Source organism: Melopsittacus undulatus, chromosome 6 (genome assembly GCF_012275295.1).
Source record: "Melopsittacus undulatus isolate bMelUnd1 chromosome 6, bMelUnd1.mat.Z, whole genome shotgun sequence".
In the NCBI taxonomy this organism is placed as follows: Eukaryota; Metazoa; Chordata; class Aves; order Psittaciformes; family Psittaculidae; genus Melopsittacus; species Melopsittacus undulatus.
In genome coordinates this window covers 24,760,644-24,784,589 of record NC_047532.1, presented here as the reverse complement: position 1 = coordinate 24,784,589, position 23,946 = coordinate 24,760,644, and the positions used below count along the sequence as shown (strand labels likewise).

The window sequence follows — 23,946 nt, the reverse complement described above, 5'->3', positions numbered from 1 at the left end:
ATGGGGCCATGCCCATGGCCCTTGAAGACGAGGTGGTCCTGAGCACAGTAGCGTGCTGGGCTGAGGGTTCCCTCTGCTTCTCCCTCAAGGACCCTCTGCCTTTCCTGACTGGCTCAGAGCGTTGCTCATTCTTCCCTGGCCTTGCTGGAAGAAGGATCCAGCCCCCCGAGAAAGGGCTGGGTAGGTGATGGCCTGAGCTGCCCTGGGGTGCAAGCTTGCGAGAGCTGCCACAGGCAGACCCTGCAGAGCTCCCCGTTTCCCCAGCTCCACTGTGGCTGCAGTTGGCTCTGATGAGAAGGTCCATTTCTTGCTTGTGAAACAAGGCAGAACTTGATCTGCTTCCGCCGCACTGAACCATGAGCAGTGTCTGTGTCTCTAATGTGGCCCTGAGCAAGGATGGGATAAGGCAAGATGCACCAGGAGAGATGCAGAGGCAGCATATGGCCAGCTGGCCCCTGCTCAAAGCAGACTGGGGTGAGGATGGAGATGTAGCTTAATGGCAGGCACACTGGTACATTGGATTTAGGCTGGCCTGATTTGGGACAGATTGAATTAGGATGAGTGCAAACCCCTCAAGCACCACCGCCCTTCCTGGATGCCCAGCTCCCAGTGCAGTGCAAACCCCGAGGCTTTTCCTACATGTAGGGTTTTATTGAGAAATCAAAGGTTTGGGACATCACCCACAGGTTGCTGCTGGCAGGCAGAGGCTGCTGAGATGCTGTGTGGTGGCTAGGCCTGACGTCATGCTCTCTGCAAGGCTGGTCCCTCACTGGAGCCAGGACAGGGTGATCTCGCCACACAAAGCTAACCTCCCTCTGCATCCCAGGCTCCAGGGTCTTCCTGAAGGTCCACAAGAGCCCCTACCTTCATCTGTCTCTCCCAGGGTCTTGTTCTCTCCAAACCCCATGGACCAAAAGTAGGTGGCTGGGACTGCTTTCCCTGTGAGCCCAGCCCTGGCAGGGGAGAAGGGGTCTATGTGTAGGAGAGTCTTCCCCAGGAGCCTGGGCTCCATCGGCAGGTCTGCATGGGGTGTCCCCAACACCCCTCCCCGTGCCATTTGCTCACACTCAGTCCACCATCACTGGCAGGGGTGAAGGCAGTGGCACTCATTTGCAGGACTGGAGCAAACACTGCAAAATCCCATCAAGAAAATTTGAAGGCCATCAGGTTGCCACTGGCTCTCTGCAAAGAAGCTGGGAAAGGGATGGCCCAATCCTGCGCTACAGAGCAGTGCTGGTGGTCTCGGCATGGCCCTGGGTGCTTGGCAGTGACTTCAGGTAGTCCACGTGCTTGCAGGTGTCCTCTCGGTTGTGCCGGACGTAGCAGATCACATAGACAATGACCATGGCGAACCAGCCAAACATGGTGATGAACATGGCCACATCCGTGGTCCTCTGGCGCACGCTGCAGAAGTTGACTCCGGCATCCAGGACCTGGAGCAGCGGCTTGCCCACATACTCCTCTCGTGGGGCCGTGTGGCAGGTGATGTCCTGGACGGAGTCGGGGTCCAGCCGTGCTTCCCACAGCACCTCCTGCAAGGCACACTCGCAGTGCCAGGGGTTGTTGGCCAGCCGGAGCTTGGCATTGAGCGCCAGCAAGGCCTCCTTGGGGATGCTGCGGATGCGGTTGCTGGAGAGGTCGAGGGTACGCAGCCCAGCAGCCACTCCTTTGAAAGCTGCCCTGTCGATCTTCTCAATGGCATTCCTAGAGAGATCAAGTTCCTCCAGGTGGGAGAGGTGCCTGAAGGCATTGCTGGGGATCCTGGTGATGCTGTTGGCATCCAGCTTGAGGAACACTGCGTCTTTGGGGATGTCCTTCGGGATCTCCTCCAAGTGCCGGGAGCTGCAGAGGACGGCCTTCGCTCCTGCCCGCTCTGTGCATTGACAGCTTGGGGGGCAGGAGCTGCCCCAAGGGACACACAGCAGCAGGTAAAAGAAAGCCTGGGCCACGCTGGCTACTGGTGTAGTTGTGAGGGTCATCTTGTATCCGGCCAGCTCGGCATGGCTGCTGGCGATTCCCCGGCGGCTGCAGCAGCTCCTGGGCAGCAAGGCGGCTCCTCTGCTCTCCTGCAGAGCCTCTCCCATTGCTGGAGGGAAGCAGAGGGTGGAGGGGATATGACACGGCATTATTTCCTGGAATGCCACTTACGTTTCATGTGTAATGCGCCCTGGCAAAGCGGTGAGAGGCTGGGCGCAGGAGCCCAGAAAACAAGCGTGGAATGGTACCCTCTACCATCTTTTCCAGGACAGCTTAATTTGGCTTAAGACATAGAGCTGCACAGATTAAAACCCCCTCCCCTCTTGCCCCGTTTCAGCAGAGGCCACCCAGGCAGGCAGTGGGTGCTGCAGGATGTGGGTGTCGAGGTGGGCATGGCCTAGGTACCTGTACCCCAGCCTGCTGCCAGTTTCCACGTGGGATGCAGTGATTTTGCTGCTGGAGAACAGCAGCAGTAAATTCCTACCTCTCCAACCCCGAATGTTAAAAAAAAGAGATGAGTCAGATTCCCTGTGTTATCAGACTGGCTTAATCACCACCAGGGTTTAAATAACAAGATGTGGAGTTCTTCTGCTTTCCCCATCTGGTCCATGAGCTGGTTCAAGTCACATTTCCAAGGGTTTTGCTGAAGCAGGGGGTTGGAGGTGGTTTTGGTTTTTAAAGTACACAAAGAGTATGGTTTAACAGCCTTATTTAGGAAGCTGGAGCTTACGAGAGGAGCCACTATCACAATAAAGGGGGTGATCTGGGAGCCCCATGGCCACTGTAGGCCTGCTGGGAATGAAACAGGGAGGTGAAGTACATGAGCTCTCTTTCCTCTGCCCTTACCTGCTACTTGCACCTCTCCTACTGCCTTTGCCAGGCTGGGGGGAAGAGAGCCCCACATAGGGGAAAGTGTGGGGGGAGGGTGGGGGGTCCCTGGCCAGCTCAGGGAGCCTTTCACCCTGGAATGAAGTTGTCCATGGTGATTTCATCAGGAAACTAGCTGGGCACCAAGTTATTATACCGCTATCCCCCTAGTACCAGCATCCTTCTTATACAGGCACCCCCCTGGTAGCAGCATCCTCCTGATTAGGCATTCTCCTGCTAAGAGCATGCTTCAAGCACCAGTATCCCTCAGGTATGAGCACCCTCAGGGTACCACTCAGGGGATGCTCATACCTGAGGGATGCTGCCAGTGAACCTGCCTGTGTACCTGCCCAGGGGTGTGGGACTGTGCAGTGGACTCTTCCAGGGGAGATTAAGTCACACTGCCTGGGAACCTCTCTGGCCCTACAGACGATACCAGGGTCTGCGAGCCCCACCTCTTGGAGAGGGAAGCAGGGATGCACTTTGCCACGCTGGCTCCCACCGCCCACCAGAGCCTGCTCCCGTCCCTGGAAGGGCTCCGAGGGACCGCAGCCGTGCAGCCCGACCCCAGCCTGTGCAGGGCGATGCCCAGCCCCGACCCGCGCTCATGCCCTGCTCGGGGTCCGCGGCAGGACCTTCCCGAGCGAGGGGCTCGTGGAGCCGGTGCCCCGCAGCGCTCCGCACAGCAGAACCGACCCCGCCGCCCCTCCGCTCCGCCCCGGCTGTCCCGGGGTCCCTTACCGGCTCTGCCGGCGCAGCTCCGCTCCGCTCAGGCTGCGGCTGAGGTGCACGGCGGCTCGGCCGCGGCCCCGGCGCCGGCAGCGGGCCAAGCACCGGCCCCACTTGTTGCTGCGGCTGCTGCCGCCGCGGGCCGGGAGGGGACCGGCGCGGTGGCACCGGGCGGCGCAGGGGCGGCGCGGGGGGAGGACCGGGGCGGTGCGGGGAAGCGGGAGGAGCGGGAGGTGGCGGAGGGGCGGGGGGGACACCGGCAGCACGGCCGCACGGAGCCCTGTGGTGTCGTGACCGGGTGCGCTCGTTAGGTTTCAGCAGCGCTGAGGCTGTGGCTGCTGCTCCTGTCCAGGGTTGCAGGGCTGCGAGCTTCATCAGCTGCTGTAAGGCGCGATTGCCTCTTCCCTCCCCAGCCATTCCCCTGGCCCTCGGCAGAGCATGGTGGTGGGCCACCGTGAGCAGGCAACGAGCAGGCCAAGAGCAGTGGGAGAAGATACAGTGCCACTCTTTGGCACACCGCTTGCTTTCCAGCAGCTCCTCAAATTGACTCAAAATGTGTCCTGTCATCTCTGCAGCGAGTACTGGGGATGTGATTCTGCAAGCAAAGTGAGTCTGTGCAACAAGAACACTCAAACTGGGCTCATTTTGGAAGTGTGCTCCAAATGCAGCCTCCAGGAATGCTCCCTGGTCAAGCACCATAACAAATCACCAGCCTTTAGTTGTTTAATACATGGTTTACTGAACTGGGTTGAATAAATTGCCAGTCTGACAGCCACCCCTCCCTCACCAAGCCCCAGTGCATCACTGGTGAAACTGCAGTTGTGCTGTGGTGGCCACCAGTGTGGGAAGAATAGCCCTGGCTGGCCAGAGTCTGATCCACGGGGAGAGGGTGGAGGAACTGCAGTCTCACCCCAAGCAGTCCCAGGTATAATATGGCACCATGGGGCTGTTCTGGACTGTCAAGAGATGTCTCCACTGTGCCTTGTCCTCCCATGGACAAAATAAGTGAGTGAAAGACCCCATGAGAACAGAGATGTCTGGGATGGACAATATGATGTTCTCTCTCCTGTTTTTACCTGCCCAAGGGACCACAGAGTATGGATCACCTAGGTCCCAGCGAGCTGTCCCTTTCCATCCATGTGCACAAGCGGATGGGGCAAGCAGGTGACATTTAGCCGGTGCCTTGTTTCAGACAGCAGGAAGTTCAGCTGCAACATGGTGCTCAGCATACACATGCAGGATCACATAACAGTGTGGGACACGGGGACCTGACCTGTGTGAAGCTACGAAACCATGGGTACATAAGCCAAGAGCAGCTCACACCCTCACAAGTGCTGGGTCACAGATCATGGCCATGTTGTGTGTCTGAGCAACCAGAGATATGGTGACAGCTGCCACAGGAGTGACTTGCATGACAGTTAGGACATTTAGGTGTGACAGATCCCAATCCTTCTCCAGTGCAATCCTCCAGGAGCTGTGGTGATGGGGCTTCCAGGATGCAGAGCAGGAGCAGGGGAGCAGAGGTGCCCTACAGATGTCCTGTATAGAGGTGTGGTTGGGATTGACAAGTTCCCAGTGCCCACACTGAAGCAAAGCACAGCTGGGAATTGAGAGAAGGAACACCTTGCAGGAGCAGCCCTGTGGCTCTGCTTAGCCCAAGCCCTGGGCTAGTGCTGTGGTTGATGTGGAAGCATCAAGACACAGGCTGGAGCTGATCCTGGTGGCGCAGGTGACCGGGACGCTGTGTAGGCACTGGCCAGACAGCCCCTGTCCCCAGCTGGTGGGAAGGAGACAGTTTTTGTCCCAGAGGCCTGCAGTGTACATTCATGGAGGCAACTGAAGTACCTGGTCTCCAGTCTTGCTGGAGCTGGGGTAGAGCTGCAGGTCCCAACCAAAACCTGGTCTGGGGCAGCAGGAGCCCTGGCCTGTGTCTGAGTACTCAATAGTAGGCGTCAAGGAGAGTTGAGACCTTGTGCAGGAGCTTCTTGTGGTTTGCATGGAGGGGGATCCTCTTGTCCAGTACCTGCCAGCGGATGCACAGCTCCGGATCACAGCCCTGAAGGAACTAGAAGGGGACCAGAGGCATCATGTATGCGCTGCCAGTAAGGAGCCATGTCAGACATGCTCAACAGCACCTCCAGTGCCCAGCCCTTTCTTTCTGGGATCCCTGTTGCAGTGTCACCCCATATTCATCCCCATGTGCTTCCTCCGCTGCATGCAGCTGGAGAACCCCAGTCCTGTGGAAGGTGAGATGTGGGTCTGGGGATGTGGCTCCCCAGAGAGCTGAGTCAGGGAGTTGCAGAGAGACCCATACCGAGTTCAGCCGCTTCATCTCCACATCGTTCTGGCTGTTGAAGTGCACGCTGACAGCGACTGTCTCAACCCAGGCATTATCTGTGTTGCGGGGGTCATCAAGATACCCCTTGTGTACCTGTGCACAGTGAAAGAGTGCAACATGAGCAGAGGCCTTAGTACCTATCTAAGTGAACCAACAGACAGCGATGGGGCATCATGCCACAGACGGTTTGCTCTTCTAGAGATCGGCACCCTGTTACCAGTGCAGCCGGAGCTGTGGAGAGCAGTTGCAGCAGGCACAGACACTGGTGTGTGCAGCCCATCTGCGGGATCCCTGAGCTGCCTCCCTGCATGGTGTGAGACTATTACAGTGTGTTTCCACCTCCCCAAGCCATCCCTTCCCAGCGGGAGCACTGGCCAAAGGTGATGCACCCTGCACCTGTATCCTGGGGACACCCATGTGACCCTGTACCACCATGATGTCCACATGTCCCTTTACTGTTGTGCTGCCCACATGTCCCTGTACCCCTGGGACACACACATGCTCCCACCTCAGTGCCTTGTTTCAGCAAGTTCTGGAACTGGGGCCAGAACTCCCTGCGCAGGATCCACTTCAGCTTTAGTGGCAACGTCTCACCCGGCTCCAGTGACCCCTGTGCCAAAGCAGATGCCAGGTGTGGGACCTGCCACTAGCCTAGCCCAGCCTCCTCACTGGCACCAGCTTGGCCATCAGGCAGTTGCCGCCACTGCAGAGGTTGCCACAAGCTCTGGTGGGGGGAGCAAGCAGCAGTGAATCCTCTTTCCTTCCCTTTTCCCCTCCCTCTCCCACCAGAAGTCCTCAGCTGTGCCCAGGCAGATATCTGAGTTTGCCTGATTCAGCCCCTGGAATTTTCTGTTGAAGGACTCTATGCCAATGGCTTCACATGCCCACATGAATGACATGTGAGAACTGAAACCATGGGGGAGAAGCAGGAGGCAGTGGGTCAGGGTGGGGGTCTGTAACAGGACCAGCACTCACCCAGCACCACTGGCAGCACAGCCCTGCATGCAGATGCTGTGCAGGAAGGGCAGAGGTACCCCCTTGGACAAGGCTGTGTCTCCTGCCTGTGTTCTTCCCTTTTCTGCAGGACATCCAGCTCTCAGCTGGCCCCATCTCCCCAGACCCTTCCACACCAGCTGGTTTCTACCAGCTCTTACCCCAGGCAGAGCCCAGACATCCGACAGCGGGTACTGTGCTACAAGGACTTCCAGCATCTTCTTCAGGCTCTTCCTTATAATGGACCCATCCAAATTCCTCCTCCACCTGTGAGAGAGGCCCCTGTTACGCTGCAGCTGGACTCAGCTCCTCCCTGCCCAGCAGTGGTTGTACGGGCAGGGTTGGGTTTTGCCAGGTCCTGGTCTCTCTCAGATGGCTTTGTGCCCACTTTTCCATGATACCTCCCCAGCTCTGTCCTGGAGCAGGACAACTCTCTGTCCTCACACACTCACCGGGTCACAACGGGGTGCAGGGCATGGTTGGGACCAAAGCAGTGCAGCCTCCCTCGCCCTCGCAGGCCAGTCCTGCCCATGGGGTTCCTGGCAAGAAGAGAGCGAGTATGCTGTGACGGTGCCAGGGACAGCCTGTGCACCCCATCATGCTGATAAAAGCCCTTTGCTGCTCCCCAGATTTCCCACCAGTGGACTGCATCTCTTCTGGACACTGGAGGTTTTTGAGGGGCAAGAGGGGAACAGTCATGAGGATGACACATGCCGTTATCCCTGCCCCACCATTAGCTATAGGGAAGTGGGAAGGGGATGAGTGTATCTAGGCCATACTGAATTCTCTGTCTCCCTGGTGCTTTGCCTACAACCAGGCACCCCATCTCCCACTAAGCCCACCTGCCCCCATGGTGGATGCACTCACAAGGGCAGCCCATCCTGCACAGTGTAGAGGCCATGGAAGCTCTGCCGGTCTATCAGCCCATCCATGGTGTTGTAGTTGATCTTCAGGAGAGACTCCAAGGAGCTGGGGGGCAGGAGGCAGCCCGGCAGGGAGGGCTGGCTGTGCCACCCAGGGGAAGGGGCAGGGAGTAGGGAGCCACAGGGGGACACTCACAGGCTGAATGGGTCCTGCACAGCCATGTCCTTGTGCTCAGCAGAGTAAGTGGGAGGGTCATACAGTGCAAAGTCCACCTGCAGAGCACATGGCATAGCAGGGCCCCTGGAGATGCTGTCTGCCCCAGTCCTATCCTCTGCCCCGCTTGTGGCATCACCTCCCGAGGCATGTAGGGCTCCAGGCCCTGCTTGGGGACTGAGCTCAGGGTCTTGGCTGGGGGGTTGGTGCCTCTCACTCATGCCCCTGTGGAAGCCAGTGACAGATCCTATCCCTGACCCTGAGCCAGCCCTGACTCAGGAAATGCAGCTGTAGGCAGCTGTACCCTCTGCTTCCTAACCAAGCATCACCAAGTATCCCTAGCACTGCAGATCACAGAAGGAACAATGCCTCTTCACCTCTCCTTGTCCCTGGCAGCGTCTCAACAGCTGCTCCAGGAAGCCCCTTGTCCCGGGGCTGGGAACACCAGGAGCTCCCAGGTATGACACAGGGTCTGTTGTTCCCACCGCCATAAGGATCTGCCCCATGGTGCCCCCTACCATCCCTGCTGCCCAGGACCACAGCTCCTACCTCCCAGGGCACCTTCTCATCTGGCACAGGGAAGCGGCGGGTGTGGGACCCTGGGTACAGGAGGTTTCGGGCAAGCACATGGTACGGGGACTGGATGTCCTCGGGTTTCCTCTCCAGGTCAAACTCCTTCGTCTCCAAGGCTTTGCCTGAGCCTGTGAAGCAGACACAGACAGTGAGGGCCTGCAAAGCAGGGTGCTGAGCCTGATGCTGTGAACTGTGGCTCTGCTGAAGGGGCTGGCTGGGCTCCCCATGGGGATGCTGCTGATTCCTGGGCTCCACCGGTGCTGCTGGGATGGAAACGGGCTCCGCTTACCCGCAGATGGCACATCCTCGCCTGCGCTGAATCCATGGTCCTGCAGCGCCCGCATTATCCACCTGAGGGCCTGTGCGCTCTGATGCACCTGTGTGTGAGAGGAGACGGTCACCCCCAGACCCTCACTGCACACCAGGCTCCCTGCTCGGGTGGAACAGCTCCACAGGGAGGGGACAGAGAGTGCCGCATGTCCAGAGGTCTGGAGGGTCCTCCTGGGATAAGGAGAAGAGCTGGGTCAGATCTAACTGCTTGGGTGACTGTGGGAGCAGAGGCTTATCCCACCAATTTGCACCTGCATCCAGTTCATTCTGGAATCAAACACATTTCCCATAACCCTTTTTCTCTCAGATGTTATTGTCTTTACAGAATTACAGAATAGTTTGAGCTGGAAGGGACCTTAAAGCTCACCCAGTTCCAACCCCTGCCATGGGCAGGGACACTTTCCACTAGACCAGGTTGCCTCAAGCCCTGTCCAACCTGGCCTTGAACACTGCCAGGGATGGGGCGGCCACAGCTTCTCTGGGAAACCTGTTCCTATCTGAAGGGGCATTGATTCAAAGCAGCTCTCTCTTGTGCTCTGGGTCCATTGACTCAGCCCCTAGTAAACCCCACCTTCCTTACGTAATTGCTCAGCTTTTGCCTCACCTGGTCTTCCAGAGAGGTCAGTCTCTGCTCCACCAGTCCTGTCCTCTTCACCCGCTCCAAGCCCAGCAGCTCTGCCAGTATGTCAACCCTGGAGGGACAGTGCAGAGAGGAACCCCCTCAGCAGCCACTCCTGCTCTGATCCCACCTCCCCCTGCCTGGGATGCTGGATGACTGAAGTATGTCCCTGTTTCAGGAATGCTGGTACCTCTGTGCAATATCTCGGATCTTTTGCTCTGTGTTCTGCTTCTCCTGGCACTGCTGGCTCTGCAGATAATTCTCCTTCAGGTACATCTCCCAGGAGAGGAGAGCAGTTTCTTCATTCTTCTCCAGCTTCTCTTCTGCCCGGAGCAGGTGTTGTCAGACTTTTGGGCACCCCAAACCCAGTAACACAGCCCAGACACCAAGCCCTGTGCTTTGGTGCACAGTGCCATGCACCAGGGAGGGGGCGAAGGGCAGGAGGGGAGATGTTGGTCCTCACTGAGCTGCCTGTGGCATGTGGCCGGCCGGCGGAGCAAGCCTTGCTGGACCAGGATCTGCAGGTGGTTGAGGAGGATGAAGGGTGGAGGTGCAGGTGGGCGGCCGTGGTACTCCTCAATCAGGTCGTGCCGCTGGAACTTCCAGATCTGGTCCGTGTGCTGCTGGACCTGCTGGAAGGTGTAGCTGGGGCAGAGCCCCTGTGTCAGCTGTGCCATGGGGACGAGAGGGCACATAGTGTCCATATAGTGCCCCAGCCCTACCGGGCTCCCTGATCAGCCCTGGCCTGAACCTGCTGCTTCCACCATATCTATAGCCCCCCTCAAAGCACTCCTATGCTCTGATCAGCATCTGCCCCAGGACCCTCATTGTGCTTTCTCAGTGTGCAGTGCCCTGGCCATGGCCATGCCTGCAAACAAGGCTTCACTGTCAGACCCATGGGGCCAGATCACACTCACTTGAACATGGCAATGAGGAGGTTGAGAAGGAGGATGTTGGTGAAGAGCAAGTACAGGCACAATAAGATGACTGTCAGCCAGTCTGGGAAGATGGGTTTCTTGTTGTCCTCATTTGTCTCTGGACACTTGGGCTTGTAGGGGTCAGTCCCGTTGGGGCTGCACTGGTCGATGTTGAAGTTGACACCTGCAAAGGAGCACAGCATGACTCATGGCAGTCAACCCTTGTGGTGTCTCATGGAGCACACTGTGCTCTGTGGAAGAGGCCAGCATCAAGGGAAATTAGCACCAGACACAGATCTGACGTCAGATCTGCATCATGCCAGGTCCTCCACTCACTGCTACCAGCTTCACAGCTGTGGCACTGAGCTGGATAGACCCATGGCCCTGTGCCTCTTGACTGCTTGTGCGGGTGCAGTTCCTGGGTTTGCATTGGTGGCAACAGTCCCAGGGTGGTGGAGCAGGGCTCCATCCCCATGCCCTGTCATCGCTCCCTCCTGGCCTGATGTTGTTCCTGGAGAGGAGCCCTATGAATGACTTCCATGGGCCAACAAGGCAGTAGCTAGGCACACTGCGGCATGAGTCTGGTACTCCTCAGCCTTGTCACAGCCACCCTGATCATGCTACATGCAGTCACAGGCCAGTGTCCCTTACCATCGATGTAGGAGGGAATCTGCCCGAAGATGGTCAGGTAGGAGTGGTAGACCACACCACGGAAAAGCCACTCCACACGCTCCTCATTGTGAATCAGGATGGCCTGCTTGGCAACCCCAAAGGACACGACCCACACTGCCAGCAGGAAGAGGAAGAAGAAGACATCCTTCATCTGCAAAAAACAAAGGGGAAGCAAAACTGTGTCCTGGAGCAAGCGCCACTCCAGGATCAGATGAGGGTGACACTGGTGGCAGGCATCCAGCTGCTGTAGCTGATCATCCCTGGCAGGATGAAGGACAGCTCTCACCATGCGCTTCACAATGATGATCTTGGGGCCCAGTGTTTTGCTGACAGTGAAAATGTGCATCAGACGCAGGCAGAAAATTATAAAAGCCAGTGACAGGATGATGCGCCCGGGATATAAAGTTGTTGGGATCAGCCTGGGCACAGAAGAGAGGAAAGGGAACATCTCAGTGCCACCAGTGTTGGGGTTTCTATGATCTCACAGCATTACATTTCCACAATACCACTGAGCTTCCCAACCAAGTTGGAAAAGATCTTTAAGGTCATCAAGTCCAACCATTACCCCAGCACTGCCAAGACCACCACTAAAGCATATCACTGAGGGCCTCATCTACACATTGTTTGAACACTTCCAGGGACAGTGACGCCACCACTTCCCTGGGCAGCCTGTTCACTTCCCTGGGCAGCCATCTTCATTGGCCTTTGAAGATACTGCAATTAAAAAATGTGCACAAATCTCACACTGGTTTTGTAGCCTGCAGCTCTGGTTTGAGCCACAAGTGACTCTGCAACTCACCTGCAAGTCAGCCCTGTGATAAAGACCAGGATGGCGCAGATATCCAACCTATTCCAGAAGTCCTTGAAGTACAGGGAAGCCATTTTCACAACCCCAAACCCGTCTGGATCATACAACAGCTGTTGGGAAGAGGAATTGGTATTTCAGTGAAAGCCCTGTTAGATACTCATGTGCTTTGTGGTGGTGAGGGACCGCACAGACCTGCTGGCCATCACCGGACCTTCTTGCTTACCCAAAGTTAACCTTTTCTACAGGGATATAGAAGGAGCATGGGGATAGACAAAGATATGGGGCATTTTAGTCAGGTGAAGAAAGGCATTGAGATGCTGAAGCAAATTGAATATCAAGCAAAGCCTGGAAATAAATGCCCAAGGAAAGAGGTGGTCCTTCCAGCTCCTAATGTTTTCAGCTCAAAACAGCATGTTTCTACAGGTACCCAGCCAGGCCAGACACAGCCAAGAAGGCTCTCTGGCCTCAGAGATGAGGGGATCTGGCAGTCCCTCTGTGAACGGATGGTGACATAAGAAGCAGCTTAGGAACATCCTAAGGACCTCCGATGAGCACACAGAGGGTGTCTCTCTCTCTCATCTCACCTCCTCTCAGCCCCTGCTTCTGCCTGTCCCGTACCTGGCGGGTCTCCTCGCACACCAGGGAGAAGAGCCAGAAGTAGAGGAGGCACTCCCACCAGGATGGCACCGGCTGGAAGTCAACCATCAGGACATAGGCAAAGAGCAGGAGGAAGGTGAAGTAAGAGAGGATGTTCATGTGGAAGATGACGACAGGTGCTGTGAAGAAGGCTCGGAGCCGTGTCAGGCAGCCCATTGGCTGCAGCCTCTTCTCCCTGTGAGGAAGAGGGGCTCAGCTGCCAGGGAGATGCCACAGCAGTTTCTCCAGCCATCTGCAGGGTGAGGCTGGAGGAGATCCATGCCTTGGTGTATGCACACCCCAGCAGTGAGAACTGTACCTGAAGGCGATGAGGCCGGTGTAGAGAAGTGGGAAGAACAGCATGCATGCAATAACCCTCCAAAGCCCATTGTCCACACACATCTTCCCCCACCAGACTTTAGTTAGAAAGGCCTGTTAGGAGGGAGGAACTGGTTACAGGAGCGAGCCTGCCTGCCTGTCAGAGAGGGGCTGAAGGACAGAGCCCCAGTGCTGTCAACAAGGAGCCCTGGATCAGTGGCAGAGGACACTTAGGCACTTCTCCATGCACCACTGCTGGGAACTCACCTGGACACCCCCATGGGACACAAAATTCATGTTCTTGGCCTCCAACGCCAGCTGCAGGCATGTTGTCTTCCCCCAGGCCTCAGAGACACGGGTGAGAAGCTTCTGGGCTCTCTCTTCATCCTTGCGGTAGCAGTCTGTGAACACACCTGGCCAGGCAGGGAGACAGCACTGAGCTGCTGGACCATCTTGGTGCTCAGCAAGGTGCCCACAGAGCCACCCTTTCCAGCAGGCTCTGGACATCACACTCACAGTGGCACCCTCTGTGCTCCCACCGCCACCCAGGCACAGTCCTCGCAGCTCCACCACCCCAACCTGGATGAGGGGTTCCCCATTTGGCATCCCTGACCACAGACACCCCTCACCCCAGACACCTCCTGCACAAAGCCAGCCAGCCCTCCCTGCAGGGAGTGAGAGAAGCTCTGGGTTGCTGGTCCCCTCCTGCTCACCAATTGCCTTCCACTCAAACTCCTCAGCCAAAGCCATCATGTCCTCAGTGGTGTCCGTGTCTTCCTCCTCCTTGGCGAGCTCCTTCAGGATTTTGCTGCAGGCCAGCGCGGCCGCCATGCAGTCCTGGCTCTGGAGCAGAAGAGGCCAGAGAGAGCATGGGGACCTGCACCCTGTCTGCAGGTCCCAGTAGTCCTGCCAAGCCCTCCATGTCTCCCACAGGGAAGGAAGGAGGATGTCCCAAGCAGACTGCTGCTCAGTGTGGACAGCTTGCTGTGAGCTGTGTTCCTCTCTGGGTGAAGGGGCAGTAGCAAACCCACTGCCATGGGGAATCTGGGGTTAACCGTGCTCTCCTTGTGGAAAGCCTTGGGTGATGTGACGGTGTGACTGCATGGCATGGTCACTGTGCCGCCAGTCACACTGCTTCTGTGTTTAAACTGGGGTGTTGTTTATAGGGGGAAGCCTTCTCCAGCTACCATGCCCCTGTGTCCTGTCTGCAGTGTACTGAACCCTCTGGCAGGTTTTGGGAGGAAGAGGACACTTCTGGCCCAGCACATCACCTCTGCCTACACCATGTATTTCCATAGCATCATAGAATCACAGAATCGTTTGGGCTGGAAAGGACCTTAAAGATCATCCAGGCCCAACCCCATGCAATGGGCAGGGACACTTTTGACTAGACCAGGTTTATCAAAACTCTGTCCAGCTTCTTGGCCTTGAACACTGACAGGGATGGGGCATCCTTAGCTGGGAAGGGAGGGATCTTGCCTCATGGTGTGGCTGGGGATGAACACCAGGCTCAACAGCTGTCTCACATTTGGCTGTGAGTCTGGCTCGGGCACTGCCATGGGGTGGCTCTCCTGCTGTCACACATCCCAGCAGATGAAATCTCCTGGGAGGTTTGGCTCCATCTGAGGCTAACTCAGACCAACATCTCTGGGCTGTGTTACCTGGGCCCAGATGATTTCTGCCAGCTCCTTGTGGTTCTGGACCACAGCCCAGATAAGCAGGTCACGGACTGGATCCATTGTGAAGGTGGCTCGGCCAGCAGAGCGCTTGTAGAGGGACCGGAGACTTGAGCCCTGGACCTGCAAGGTATGCGAGGTCAGAGCTGCTCCCCACCAAGGGCAGAGAGCTTGCAGCCCCTCAACACAAAGCCACTCCTGACCCCTGAGTGCCTGCTTCCTCCATGCACAGAAGGGACATTGCTGCACATTGCAGGGTGGCCACGCGGAGTGACCACCTGGAAATGGCACCTTTTCTAGGGCCAGGATCATGTGGGGATGTGCCCAGCCTGCCCACTGCACCCACCTCACTGCGTCCTGTTCACCAGCATCACAAGGACACACGGTGCTGCCAGTGTAGGAAGGTGGGAGTCACACCTTGAATAGGGGGCAGATGACTTGGGTAGGGCTTTAAGGGACTTGGAATGAGATTCTTGAGCAGGCAAGAAGGCAGACACCCAGCTGTAACCCCCAGGATGGCTTCTTGAGCCCACTTTCCCCTCCCAAATGCAACCCTGCCACCACATCACCTGGACATACATACATTCAGATTGATGTGTGGGACAGGGATGGAAAGCCGGGGCCGCTCTGTGTGCTTGGACTTGGGGTAGAGAGGCTGTGTGGAGCAGCCCAGCAGCTCCCGCAGCACCTGGGAGACATGGTGCAGTTGGATTCTTGGCATTTTGGAGCTGGCCGTGTGCTCTCTCTCCTCCAGCAGGACCTTCTGCAGCTTGCTGTGGAACAGGCAGGATGGTACCATGTTGTCGTAGAGATAAACCAGGGTGTCCCAGGTGACAAACTCCTTGAGGCGCACTCCCTGCTCCAGGAACAGCTTCACAAACTCTGGCTTGTTAGAGATCAGGGCAGCCGCCATCACGGGGTGGAGATCTGCGGGCTGGCAGGCCAGAGGAGAGGTGAGGGTCTCTGTGGCCACAGAGCAGGATTTCACCATGCTCCTCACTCAGGGGGAAGATTTTATCCCTGAGCACACAAGGAGCTTCTGGGTGTGAGGATGCAGATGGGAGGTACTGGGGTTTGTGGGGTTAGTATGGCCTCTCCTCTCAGCTGCCTGCCCCAATGGTCACCCAGTTCAGCCTTTGGGGGGTTTTCTTTCCAAGGCAACTTTTGTGTGTGTCCAGAAGTGAAAGCAAGCCCTGTGGGTAACAGGGTACACATTTGTCCTCGTGGGAAGGTACCTGCTGACCTTCCTACACAGCTTGGTTTCAGCTTCAGCTTTTCATACCAGCCACAGTGGTTCAGGACTGCAGTGTATGTGGCAGCCCTGGTCTGCATCAGCTAACCTGAGAGCCTGCCTTGTCCTCCCTTCCTGACAAAGCTGTGGGTCTCTCTTGATCTGTGTAGCTTTACACAGTTCCTAGTTCCCACCAGCCCTTCCCAGTCCCACAAAAGGTATGGGGGCTGCGACAACCTCACCTGCTGATGATACAGGAAAATCCCTTCCAAGTCCCAGAGCCCCATCAGAAAGGACAGACATCCCTGCTTAGCTTTGACTTCCCAACAGCAGGATCCGGTGTGGGCTGGCAGACTGGCTTCTGCTGCTCACTGCCCCACTCTAGTGAGGTTTAAGCAGGGAACACCAGCTTGGGTGAGATGAGTTTGACAATGTAGTGTGAGCAGCAAGAGGTATTTTTGGCTCTGGGTTGGTGGATGGTCTTTAGAAAGGCAGTGGTTTTGATCAGTCATCTTTGTTAAGAACAATAGGTCAAATAGGACCTTTACAAGTAATGATTTTCAGGACATGCTCACCTCTGCTTTGGATGTTTGAGGGCACTTTTGAAAACAAAACAGATTAAGACCCCCTGGCAACATAGTGGGAGTTTAGGGTCCGAAAGCAATGCTCTCACAAGGTGTCCTCAGGCACAGCTGAGGTACCCTCAGTATCTGCAGTCCACAGGTGGGACCTGACAAGCTGTAAGGCTGACAGAGCAGTAGCACAGATATTGCCTTACCTTCCACTCATGGTCATCCGTGAAGATCTCACTGCGAGCAATGTCCACCCTGTTCCAGGCCACAGCTAACCTCAGCTGGTAGTCCCAGTTCTCACGACCAAAATTGTCCTGGTTTCGGGATGCTGCATGCAGAGAGTGTGTGTTAGAACAGAGGATTGTTTACATGGTGAGAAGACATCACCTGGAAACCCCCTTCGAGGCCTGGCCTTCTGGGATAAGTATCTCTTCCCAGTCAGCTGAGCATCATGAGTTTTGGGGACCTGTCTGATGAACCCATAAGTCAAGCAGCTGCAGGAGGTGACTCGTGACCTCCATCACATTCATCTCACCCCATCCTCCCAGACAGCTCCCCACCCCTCACCTTTGAACAGGGCCTGAAGGATGGCCACATCCACGTCCTGCTGGCCGTATTTGCCCTCTCTGAAAACAGTCAGGAGCTGCCGGCTCCGCACTATGTCTTGGATCTACAAGGAGAGCCACGGGCAAGAAATCAGCTGCTGCATCTCCTCCATGATTCTTCCCGCAGCCTCTGTCCTGTGTGGGGCAATTCCTTGCTCATCTGGGGTTGTCTGCAGACCCCCTGTGGGGGTTGATCCCAAATAGTACCTCTGCCCAAAAGGAGCAGTTGTGGAGGAGCAGAGCTTGAGCCCTTTGGGTGCCCACCAGGACAGTGCTGAGCATGGCTGGAGAAGATGGAGGGTTGGCAGAGATGAGCCTAAACTTCACACTGGGAGTGTCCTGTTCACAGGCAGGGAGCCCTGGGGTCCCCTTCGATCTCCACAAGCTCAGTGAGAGGAGCTGTCTGCCTGCACGAAGCTCACCTTCTTGGTCCATTCCACCACTTTGCCCTCAGTGAATTGCTCATAGGTGTCCCGGAAGAACATGCTCAGCTTCTTCCGGATCAAGGCAATGGTTATGTTGGGCACAGGCAGGCTGGCCACTTGTGCGATGACATCAGCCACACGTCCAGAGCCTTCCACAATCACACAGGGGGTCCCATTGGTGATGGCATTGTAGATGGTCTGCAACAGAGCGGGCAGGCTGGTCCTTAGTCCTGCCCAGAGACCAGCAGACCCTCTGAGAGCCACCCTGCTGCTCTGCAGCACTCCTGCAGCACCATGGTGTGGCACCATGCTCGCACCAACACCTAAAAGCAGCACCCTGCGCAGGAGTAGCTCCTTACATCAAGTGTCCCTGGGCCTCCTTCCAGCACCACGCACACAATGGGGATCCTGATGGCAACGCCTGCAGGGAAGCAGAGCCCAGGATCACTTCCCTGTGGGGCACACAGCCATGCACCTGAATGCGGTCTCCTCTGAGCAGTGGGATGTGAAAGGCAAGGTGTGAATGTGAAAGGCACATAAGGGAACGTGTGTGCTTGTGTTAGAACAGAGGATCATTTACGGACAAGAAGATACCACCTGGGAGCCCCCTTTGAGGCCTGGCTCATTGGGATAAACAACTCTCCCTGATCAGCTCAGCATCACAAGGTTTGGGGACCATTTTGGCGACCTGATAAGTCAATCAGTTGGCTGTTTGGTTTGTATCACTGAGGAACCAGGTTCCACATTTATAATTACGATCCTCTCAAACTCCTTGCCTGGATCCTTCAGGGAAGCCACAGCCTTCCCTCTCAACAGAGGCCAGGATGGGCACCCATTACCAGCCTTCCAGTGCCTTAAGGGGCCAACAAGAAATATGGAGAGGGAGTTTTTACAAGGGCCTGTAGAGACAGGACAAGGGGGAATGGCTTTGGGCTGAGAGAGGGGAGACTTAGATTAGACACAAGGGAAAAGTTCTTCCCTGTGAGGGTGCTGAGGCCCTGGCACAGCCTGCCCAGAGAAACTGTGGCTGCCCCATCCCTGGCAGTGTTCAAGGCCAGGCTGGATGGGGCTTGGAGCAACCTGGTCTAGTGGAAGGTGTCTGTGCCCAGCAGGGGGGTGGAACTGGATGAGCTTTAAGGTCCCTTCCAACCCAAACCATTCTATTTTACACATGGATGACCCATCCCGCCCTGTGCCCTTCCCTGCCTCAGACCTGGCTATAGGTCACTGTTACCTCCTTTCACCTTGGTCTGCTCGGAAATGAACTTCTCCAGTCTGGTCCTCAGGGGGATTTCCACCCCATACCTCCCATGAGTCCCATCGTCCACCAGGATGAAGTGGGAGTGGTTGCTGTCCAGGCATGACAGGCTGCCTTGGTTCTCCTCATCCAGTACATACTCAGCTGGAAAGCCACCCTGTAAGATGTAGAAGGAGATACTCTGGAAGAAGCCTGCAGAGGAACACCAGATGCCCAGAGCAACCAGCCTGTGGGGCAGGAACAGTTTGGCCAAACAGCCATCCCTGTCACCCCTGCAGCCCTCATGTCAGCCTTGCCCCATTCTTCTCTGTCTCTGCTCCACCTGCCCTCACACCCACAGGGGTCCTCCCAGGAGAAGGGCAACTCCTATAGAAGACACTGGTAAGGTACAGGGGCTTCTCAGTTAATACCAGCCTGGGACCATCACTCCTTCTGGCGCAGCTGGGTTTTACCAGGGCTGCCAGCGTCAGGCACATCTCAAAGCACCCATTCCCACCACAGTCCTTGGCAGGGCTTCCCCAGCAGATCAAGCACAAGCAAAGCAAATGCAGCTCTGGCTCTGCCTGGCTCACCATGGGGCAGATGAGGCTCTCCCGGTTGTACACGGTCCCCCAGGTGGCTATGCCGATGGTGACAATCTCACTGTCCTTGTGGCCGCAGCTCAGCGTGAAGTCTCGCACCGCCTCTCCCACCTGTTTCATCACACCAGCATGGGACCCCCCGGTGATGATCCAGGCCCCTGGGGGTCAGAGACAGGCTTGGGAAGGGAGAAGCTCTGCTCACAGCAGTCTCCTGGCATCCCCCTATACGGCTGCAGGAACATCTCGGAGATGCTCCATCTCCCAGAAGGTGTCTTCCCTGCCCATTACATCATGAAGCCCAGGCAGCAGAGGAGATGCATTCTTTAGCACAGTGTTGCATCTGAAGCCCAGATCCCTATGAGCTTGTTTGCTGTGATTGAGTAAGAAGAGCCCATTTCTAGTGGTGGTAGACTAGATGGGGACCTGCAGGCTTTCTGGGCAAACTCAGTATCCCCAGAGCAGCTCAACTCACTGAACACAGTGAGCTGGCCACAGCCAGATGATGGGCGTCTCTCTCACTTCAATCTCAGGGAGACCCTCTGCATCTCTTACCAGTGGTCTGGGCCACTTTGACTAGCCCTTGCCGGAAGATGTTCTTCAGCCTTGGTTTCATAATGAAGTTTTTGGCTCCCCCGGTGACTGAGATGAGCAGGTTGGGTGCATCCAGGCCCCAGTGATGTGTCATGAGGTGGTAGATGACCCATGGAGGGGTATCTGAGGAGACGCGTACATACTGCAAAAAAGGGAACATAAAAGTGTTTTGGGTAGAAACAACAGGGTCCGAGTAACAAGGCACCTCCACCACAAGTCTCCTGTCTCGGGGAAGAACCAGGGGCTTCCCATGCCATTTTCCAGCAGAAGCCTGTTTCTGTTGAACCAAGTCTTTGTGCATGACCCTGTTCCAAAGCTCTTCCCTGGGACTGTGCATTCCAAAGGCAAACCTAAGGACAAGGAATAGCACTCCTTACAGCATGAAGGTCAGGCTAATGGTTTCAGAAATGGATTAGGTACAGGACTGGGAGAGAGGAGAGATCCTGTCCCAACACCCTTCTTCTTCTTGGGTCAGTGTTACCCTTGGAGCATTTCCACAATTCCCTATCATGCCCCCATCCAGGAGGGGAATACTGGTATCTCATCTGCCATGGCAAGACCTGGACACTGTCTCCCCATGCACCACAGGCAGGAAAACCAGATGACCTTTCCCATCTTCTGTCCTAGGCCTCTGAAGTGGATATCACCGAAGGCGTCTGTTGGCATTTCCCGGATATGCGTTCTGGGGTCCCATTCCTTTCCTAGGAAGACGGGAGGTTTGGCAGCATCTTCCAGGTGCTGTTCCCTGAGGTAGCCACACTCACACACGATCCTCCTGGAACACACACCGCCAGCTTTGCTGGAAACCAGCTAAAGCTGGAAGGCAAAGCCCAGCTGGGCCACCTGCCTCAGCCCAGGCAAGAGGTGCTGGTGCTCTCAGTAAGAACACCAGAGGCAGCAGCATCGCCCACCCGGCCCATCATCCAACTCAAAGCTTGTGCAGAAACAAAGGTGTTTGGGGGGAAACTTAGCAACAAAATGGTATTTCCACCTGTAGGGATTTAGGGGAGAAATATTAAAGTTGCTCTGAATTAAGTTTGAATGGAAATGGCTGAGTGTGAAAATATAAAGGTTGCTCACGGGACATGGGATATCAGCCATGTGCTGACACACAGCAGGGTGAAGAACCAGTGCAAAAGGAATTTGTGACCCCCCTTGGCACCAGCTCCCATGACAGAAAAGTGGGATTTTCCGGTGCTGTAGCTTTGTCACAAACACCCCTCCTGCTTTCCTGGACTGTCTGACTTACCCAGAATCTGATGTCTGGGAGCTTTCAACAAAGCAGGTGCACACCTTCTTCCGGATGTTCTCAGGAATCCATGAGATGAGGTTTTCCTGAGGGAGCAGGAAGAGCAGCAAGAGGTCAGGATTTCTGCAAAGGACAGAAGTTACATCAGGGGCTACACACTCTGGTGCTTGGAGCAGATCTGGGTGCTTCTTTTGATGTGAAAGAAGAAAGCTCCATCACTATCTGCAAGGACAAAGCCAGGTGTGGCCACAGGACAAGAGAAGGGTGCTGGACATTTAACTCAGATGTCTGGGGTTTTTCTGCCTGCCCCTAGAACTAAAGCAATCTGTTATTAATGCTCCCATTAATGAGTCCCTTGATAACTCATTAACATTTTTCCATCGTGTGTGGCCAACCATCCCCTCTTTCAGCACCTCCTGAACTTGCCTTTTCATTGCTGCTGCTGGGGAAATGGGTTTTCCGCCTGCTTTTTGAGACACTGCTACTGCTCTGCTGGAGGTTGGGGACCACCTCGAAGTCACTCATCTTCCCGGGATGGGTGGCAGGGGCATCTCCTCTCTCAGAGCACACCTTGTTCAGTTCAGAGGGGAGCACTTTGGTGCACCGGCCACGCATGGCCATGGCTGCTGTGTCCTGAACCACTCAGCTTCCTCTCTCCTGTTCCTAGGTTGGGAGGTTCTGAACATCTCCATCCTGAGTGCAGCAGGAAAGAAAAAGGTTACCCATGAGCACAAAGCATTGAGGCACCCTGTCCACCATTCCTGGTAGGAGAGGAATCCATGGGACACCTGGTGGACACTTGCCATGGTCCTGACACAGGGGCCACATGGGTCGTGAACCGGGCTCAGTGTGTATCACACTGTCCCAGGGAAGCCCATCAGCCTCTGCCCACTGACCCCATCACACTCTGCCCACCAACCCCATCACACTCTGCCCACCAGCTCCACTGCCTGATCATTGGGCTGCTCCACTGCCTGGCTGTCCCTCAGTCCATGGCTCTCCTCACTTCATCCCCACTGCAGGCAGCTGGGACATTTCTGGCAGCAGGGACAGCAGCAACCAGGTCCCAACACAAGTACACAGCCTCAGTTACCTTAGGAGACAGATTTTGGCAGACTGGCTTTCTGCATCAGCACAACCCACCACAGACCTGATTGCTGGAGAAAGCTGTCAAAACAAGGTCAAACACACCCTTAGTTCTTGTTCCTGGTCCTCCAGGGCAAGGAGGCTGGTGAGGTTTGGGACATGGCCACAGACAGCTCATAAGCCCGTGCAGGAGGGCTCTCATACCAGGTCCTCCATGGGCATCCCCAGGGTGAACAACTGTGCTGACAAAATCACAGAATCACAGCATCCCAGACTGGTTTGGGTTGGAAGGGACCTTAAAGCTCATCCAGTTCCAACCCCTGCCATGGGCAGAGACACCTTCCACTAGACCAGGTTGCTCCAAGCCCCATCCAACCTGGCCTTGAACACTGCCAGGGATGGGGCAGCCACAGCTTCTCTGGGAAACCTGTGCCAGGGACTCAGCACCCTCACAGGGAAGAATTTCTTCCTCATCGAATCTACCTCTCCCCTCTGTCAGCTCAAAGCCATTCCCCCTTGTCCTGTCCCTACAGGCCCTTGTAAAAAGCCCCTCTCCAGATTTCCTGTCAGCCCCTTTAAGCACTGGAGCTGCTCTAGGGCTTCCCCAGAGCCTTCCCTTCTCCAGGCTGAATACATGTTCTTAAGGCTTGGGGCCAAGGGCAGAACATCTCTGGAAGCACCCACTGCCTTCCTCCATCTCCCCACCATGGGAGGAGGCTGCAATCCTGAGGGACCAGGGACTGCCCCACTGCAGGCAGCACAGGGGCCCTCATCCAGGGGTCACCTCAGCTGCACAGGGTGGTCACAGAACAGATCAGGACAGCCCTGACCGTACGAGCCGTGCCCACCCCCCTGCGTGACCGTCTGCCAGGCTGCCTGTACCTTGCCCACAGCATCCTCCTGCCGCATCACCAGCTCCTCCGCTCCTGTCCTAGGGATTCAGCCCCGTGTCCCTCTCCTCCGGTGGGTCATTTTGTCACTGGAGACAGGCAACGAGCGGAGAGCAGGGCAGAGCTGCCTGCAGAGAGGAGGAGATGGCAGGAGGCTGGCAGCTTCCCAGCGAATCAGGCTGCAGCAGCAGTCCCTGCTGAGCTGCTGCGGGCCGAGTGTGCTGGAGCGGCTGAGTCACGCTGCCACTGCCTGCAGCAGTGATTTCTCCCGCAGCACCCCACTGCCACCAGCCCCACATGGGGCAGATGCCTCCAACCGAGCCCCTGGGGCAGATACCACATTCGGAGGTGCTCCAGGGTTGAAGGGGAACCAGCAGTCGGGTGCTGTTGAAAAGGAGCAGCAGCTCTCATGGAGGTTTGGGTATGTCGGGCTTGGCAAATGTGATGAGAAATCCCTTTCTTAACTGTCAATTCTGATCAGGCTATAGTAGGAAAGCATACAGCCTGGTACAGGGGAAGGTGTGATTCTTTGATATATATATATAATACATATACACTGTGATGTGATGAGGTAGTGATATTTTACTGGAGAATTTTGGTATTGTTCATGCTTAAGTAAAAAAAAAAAACAAAAACAAAAGGACACCCTAGCCCTAGAAGCTTTGAGCAGTCCATGAAAAGTATGGACTGGTTTTCCATAAAGCATAAAATAAAGCATAGCATAACAGTCTTATCCCTGGGACAGTAATCATAGAATAGTTAGGATTGGAAAGGACCTCAAGATCATCGAGTTCCAACCCCCCTGCCATGGGCAGGGACACCTCACACTAAACCATATCACCCAAGGCTTCATCCAACCTGGTCTTGAACACTGTCAGGGATGGAGCATCCACAACCTCCCTGGGCAACCCATTCCAGCACCTCACCA

The 23,946-nt window shown here is 55.9% G+C and overlaps 2 protein-coding genes across 2 annotated transcripts; both read right to left on the bottom strand.

The window, feature by feature from the left end:
• Positions 1–630: 630 nt before the first annotated feature.
• On the bottom strand, positions 631–3,716 carry LRRC3 (leucine rich repeat containing 3). The gene is made up of 2 exons (XM_034063468.1): positions 3,586–3,716; positions 631–2,086 (listed from the first exon to the last, which is right to left on the bottom strand). Exon 2 carries the CDS (start codon positions 2,082–2,084, stop codon positions 1,221–1,223), a length of 864 nt encoding a protein of 287 aa, XP_033919359.1. The 5' UTR covers positions 2,085–2,086; positions 3,586–3,716; the 3' UTR covers positions 631–1,220.
• A 552-nt stretch (positions 3,717–4,268) lies between these two features.
• LOC101867934 (transient receptor potential cation channel subfamily M member 2) lies at positions 4,269–23,102 on the bottom strand. Its single transcript, XM_013129547.3, has 33 exons — positions 23,011–23,102; positions 21,469–21,735; positions 21,043–21,128; positions 20,400–20,568; positions 19,755–19,935; positions 19,194–19,360; positions 18,598–18,778; positions 17,723–17,784; positions 17,361–17,561; positions 16,901–17,003; positions 16,540–16,661; positions 15,114–15,464; positions 14,516–14,653; positions 13,568–13,697; positions 13,122–13,267; positions 12,856–12,968; positions 12,519–12,732; positions 11,892–12,010; positions 11,379–11,511; positions 11,072–11,243; positions 10,421–10,604; positions 9,967–10,148; positions 9,694–9,826; positions 9,489–9,576; positions 8,844–8,931; positions 8,531–8,682; positions 7,964–8,040; positions 7,772–7,873; positions 7,357–7,443; positions 7,066–7,171; positions 6,420–6,521; positions 5,888–6,004; positions 4,269–5,638 (listed from the first exon to the last, which is right to left on the bottom strand). Exons 2-33 carry the CDS (start codon positions 21,661–21,663, stop codon positions 5,513–5,515), a joined length of 4,527 nt encoding a protein of 1,508 aa, XP_012985001.2. The 5' UTR covers positions 21,664–21,735; positions 23,011–23,102; the 3' UTR covers positions 4,269–5,512.
• Positions 23,103–23,946: the final 844 nt, after the last annotated feature.

Coding starts and splice junctions, on each gene's coding strand:
- LRRC3 (XM_034063468.1), bottom strand. CDS start 2,084: ATGGGAGAGGCTCTGCAGGAGAGCAGAGGAGCCGCCTTGCTGCCCAGG.
- LOC101867934 (XM_013129547.3), bottom strand. CDS start 21,663: ATGGCCATGCGTGGCCGGTGCACCAAAGTGCTCCCCTCTGAACTGAAC. Junction 17,785..18,597: donor GCAGACCAAGGTGAAAGGAG/GTAACAGTGACC, acceptor GCTTCCCTGCAG/GCGTTGCCATCAGGATCCCC. Junction 16,662..16,900: donor CCTTCAGGCCCTGTTCAAAG/GTGAGGGGTGGG, acceptor CTCTGCATGCAG/CATCCCGAAACCAGGACAAT.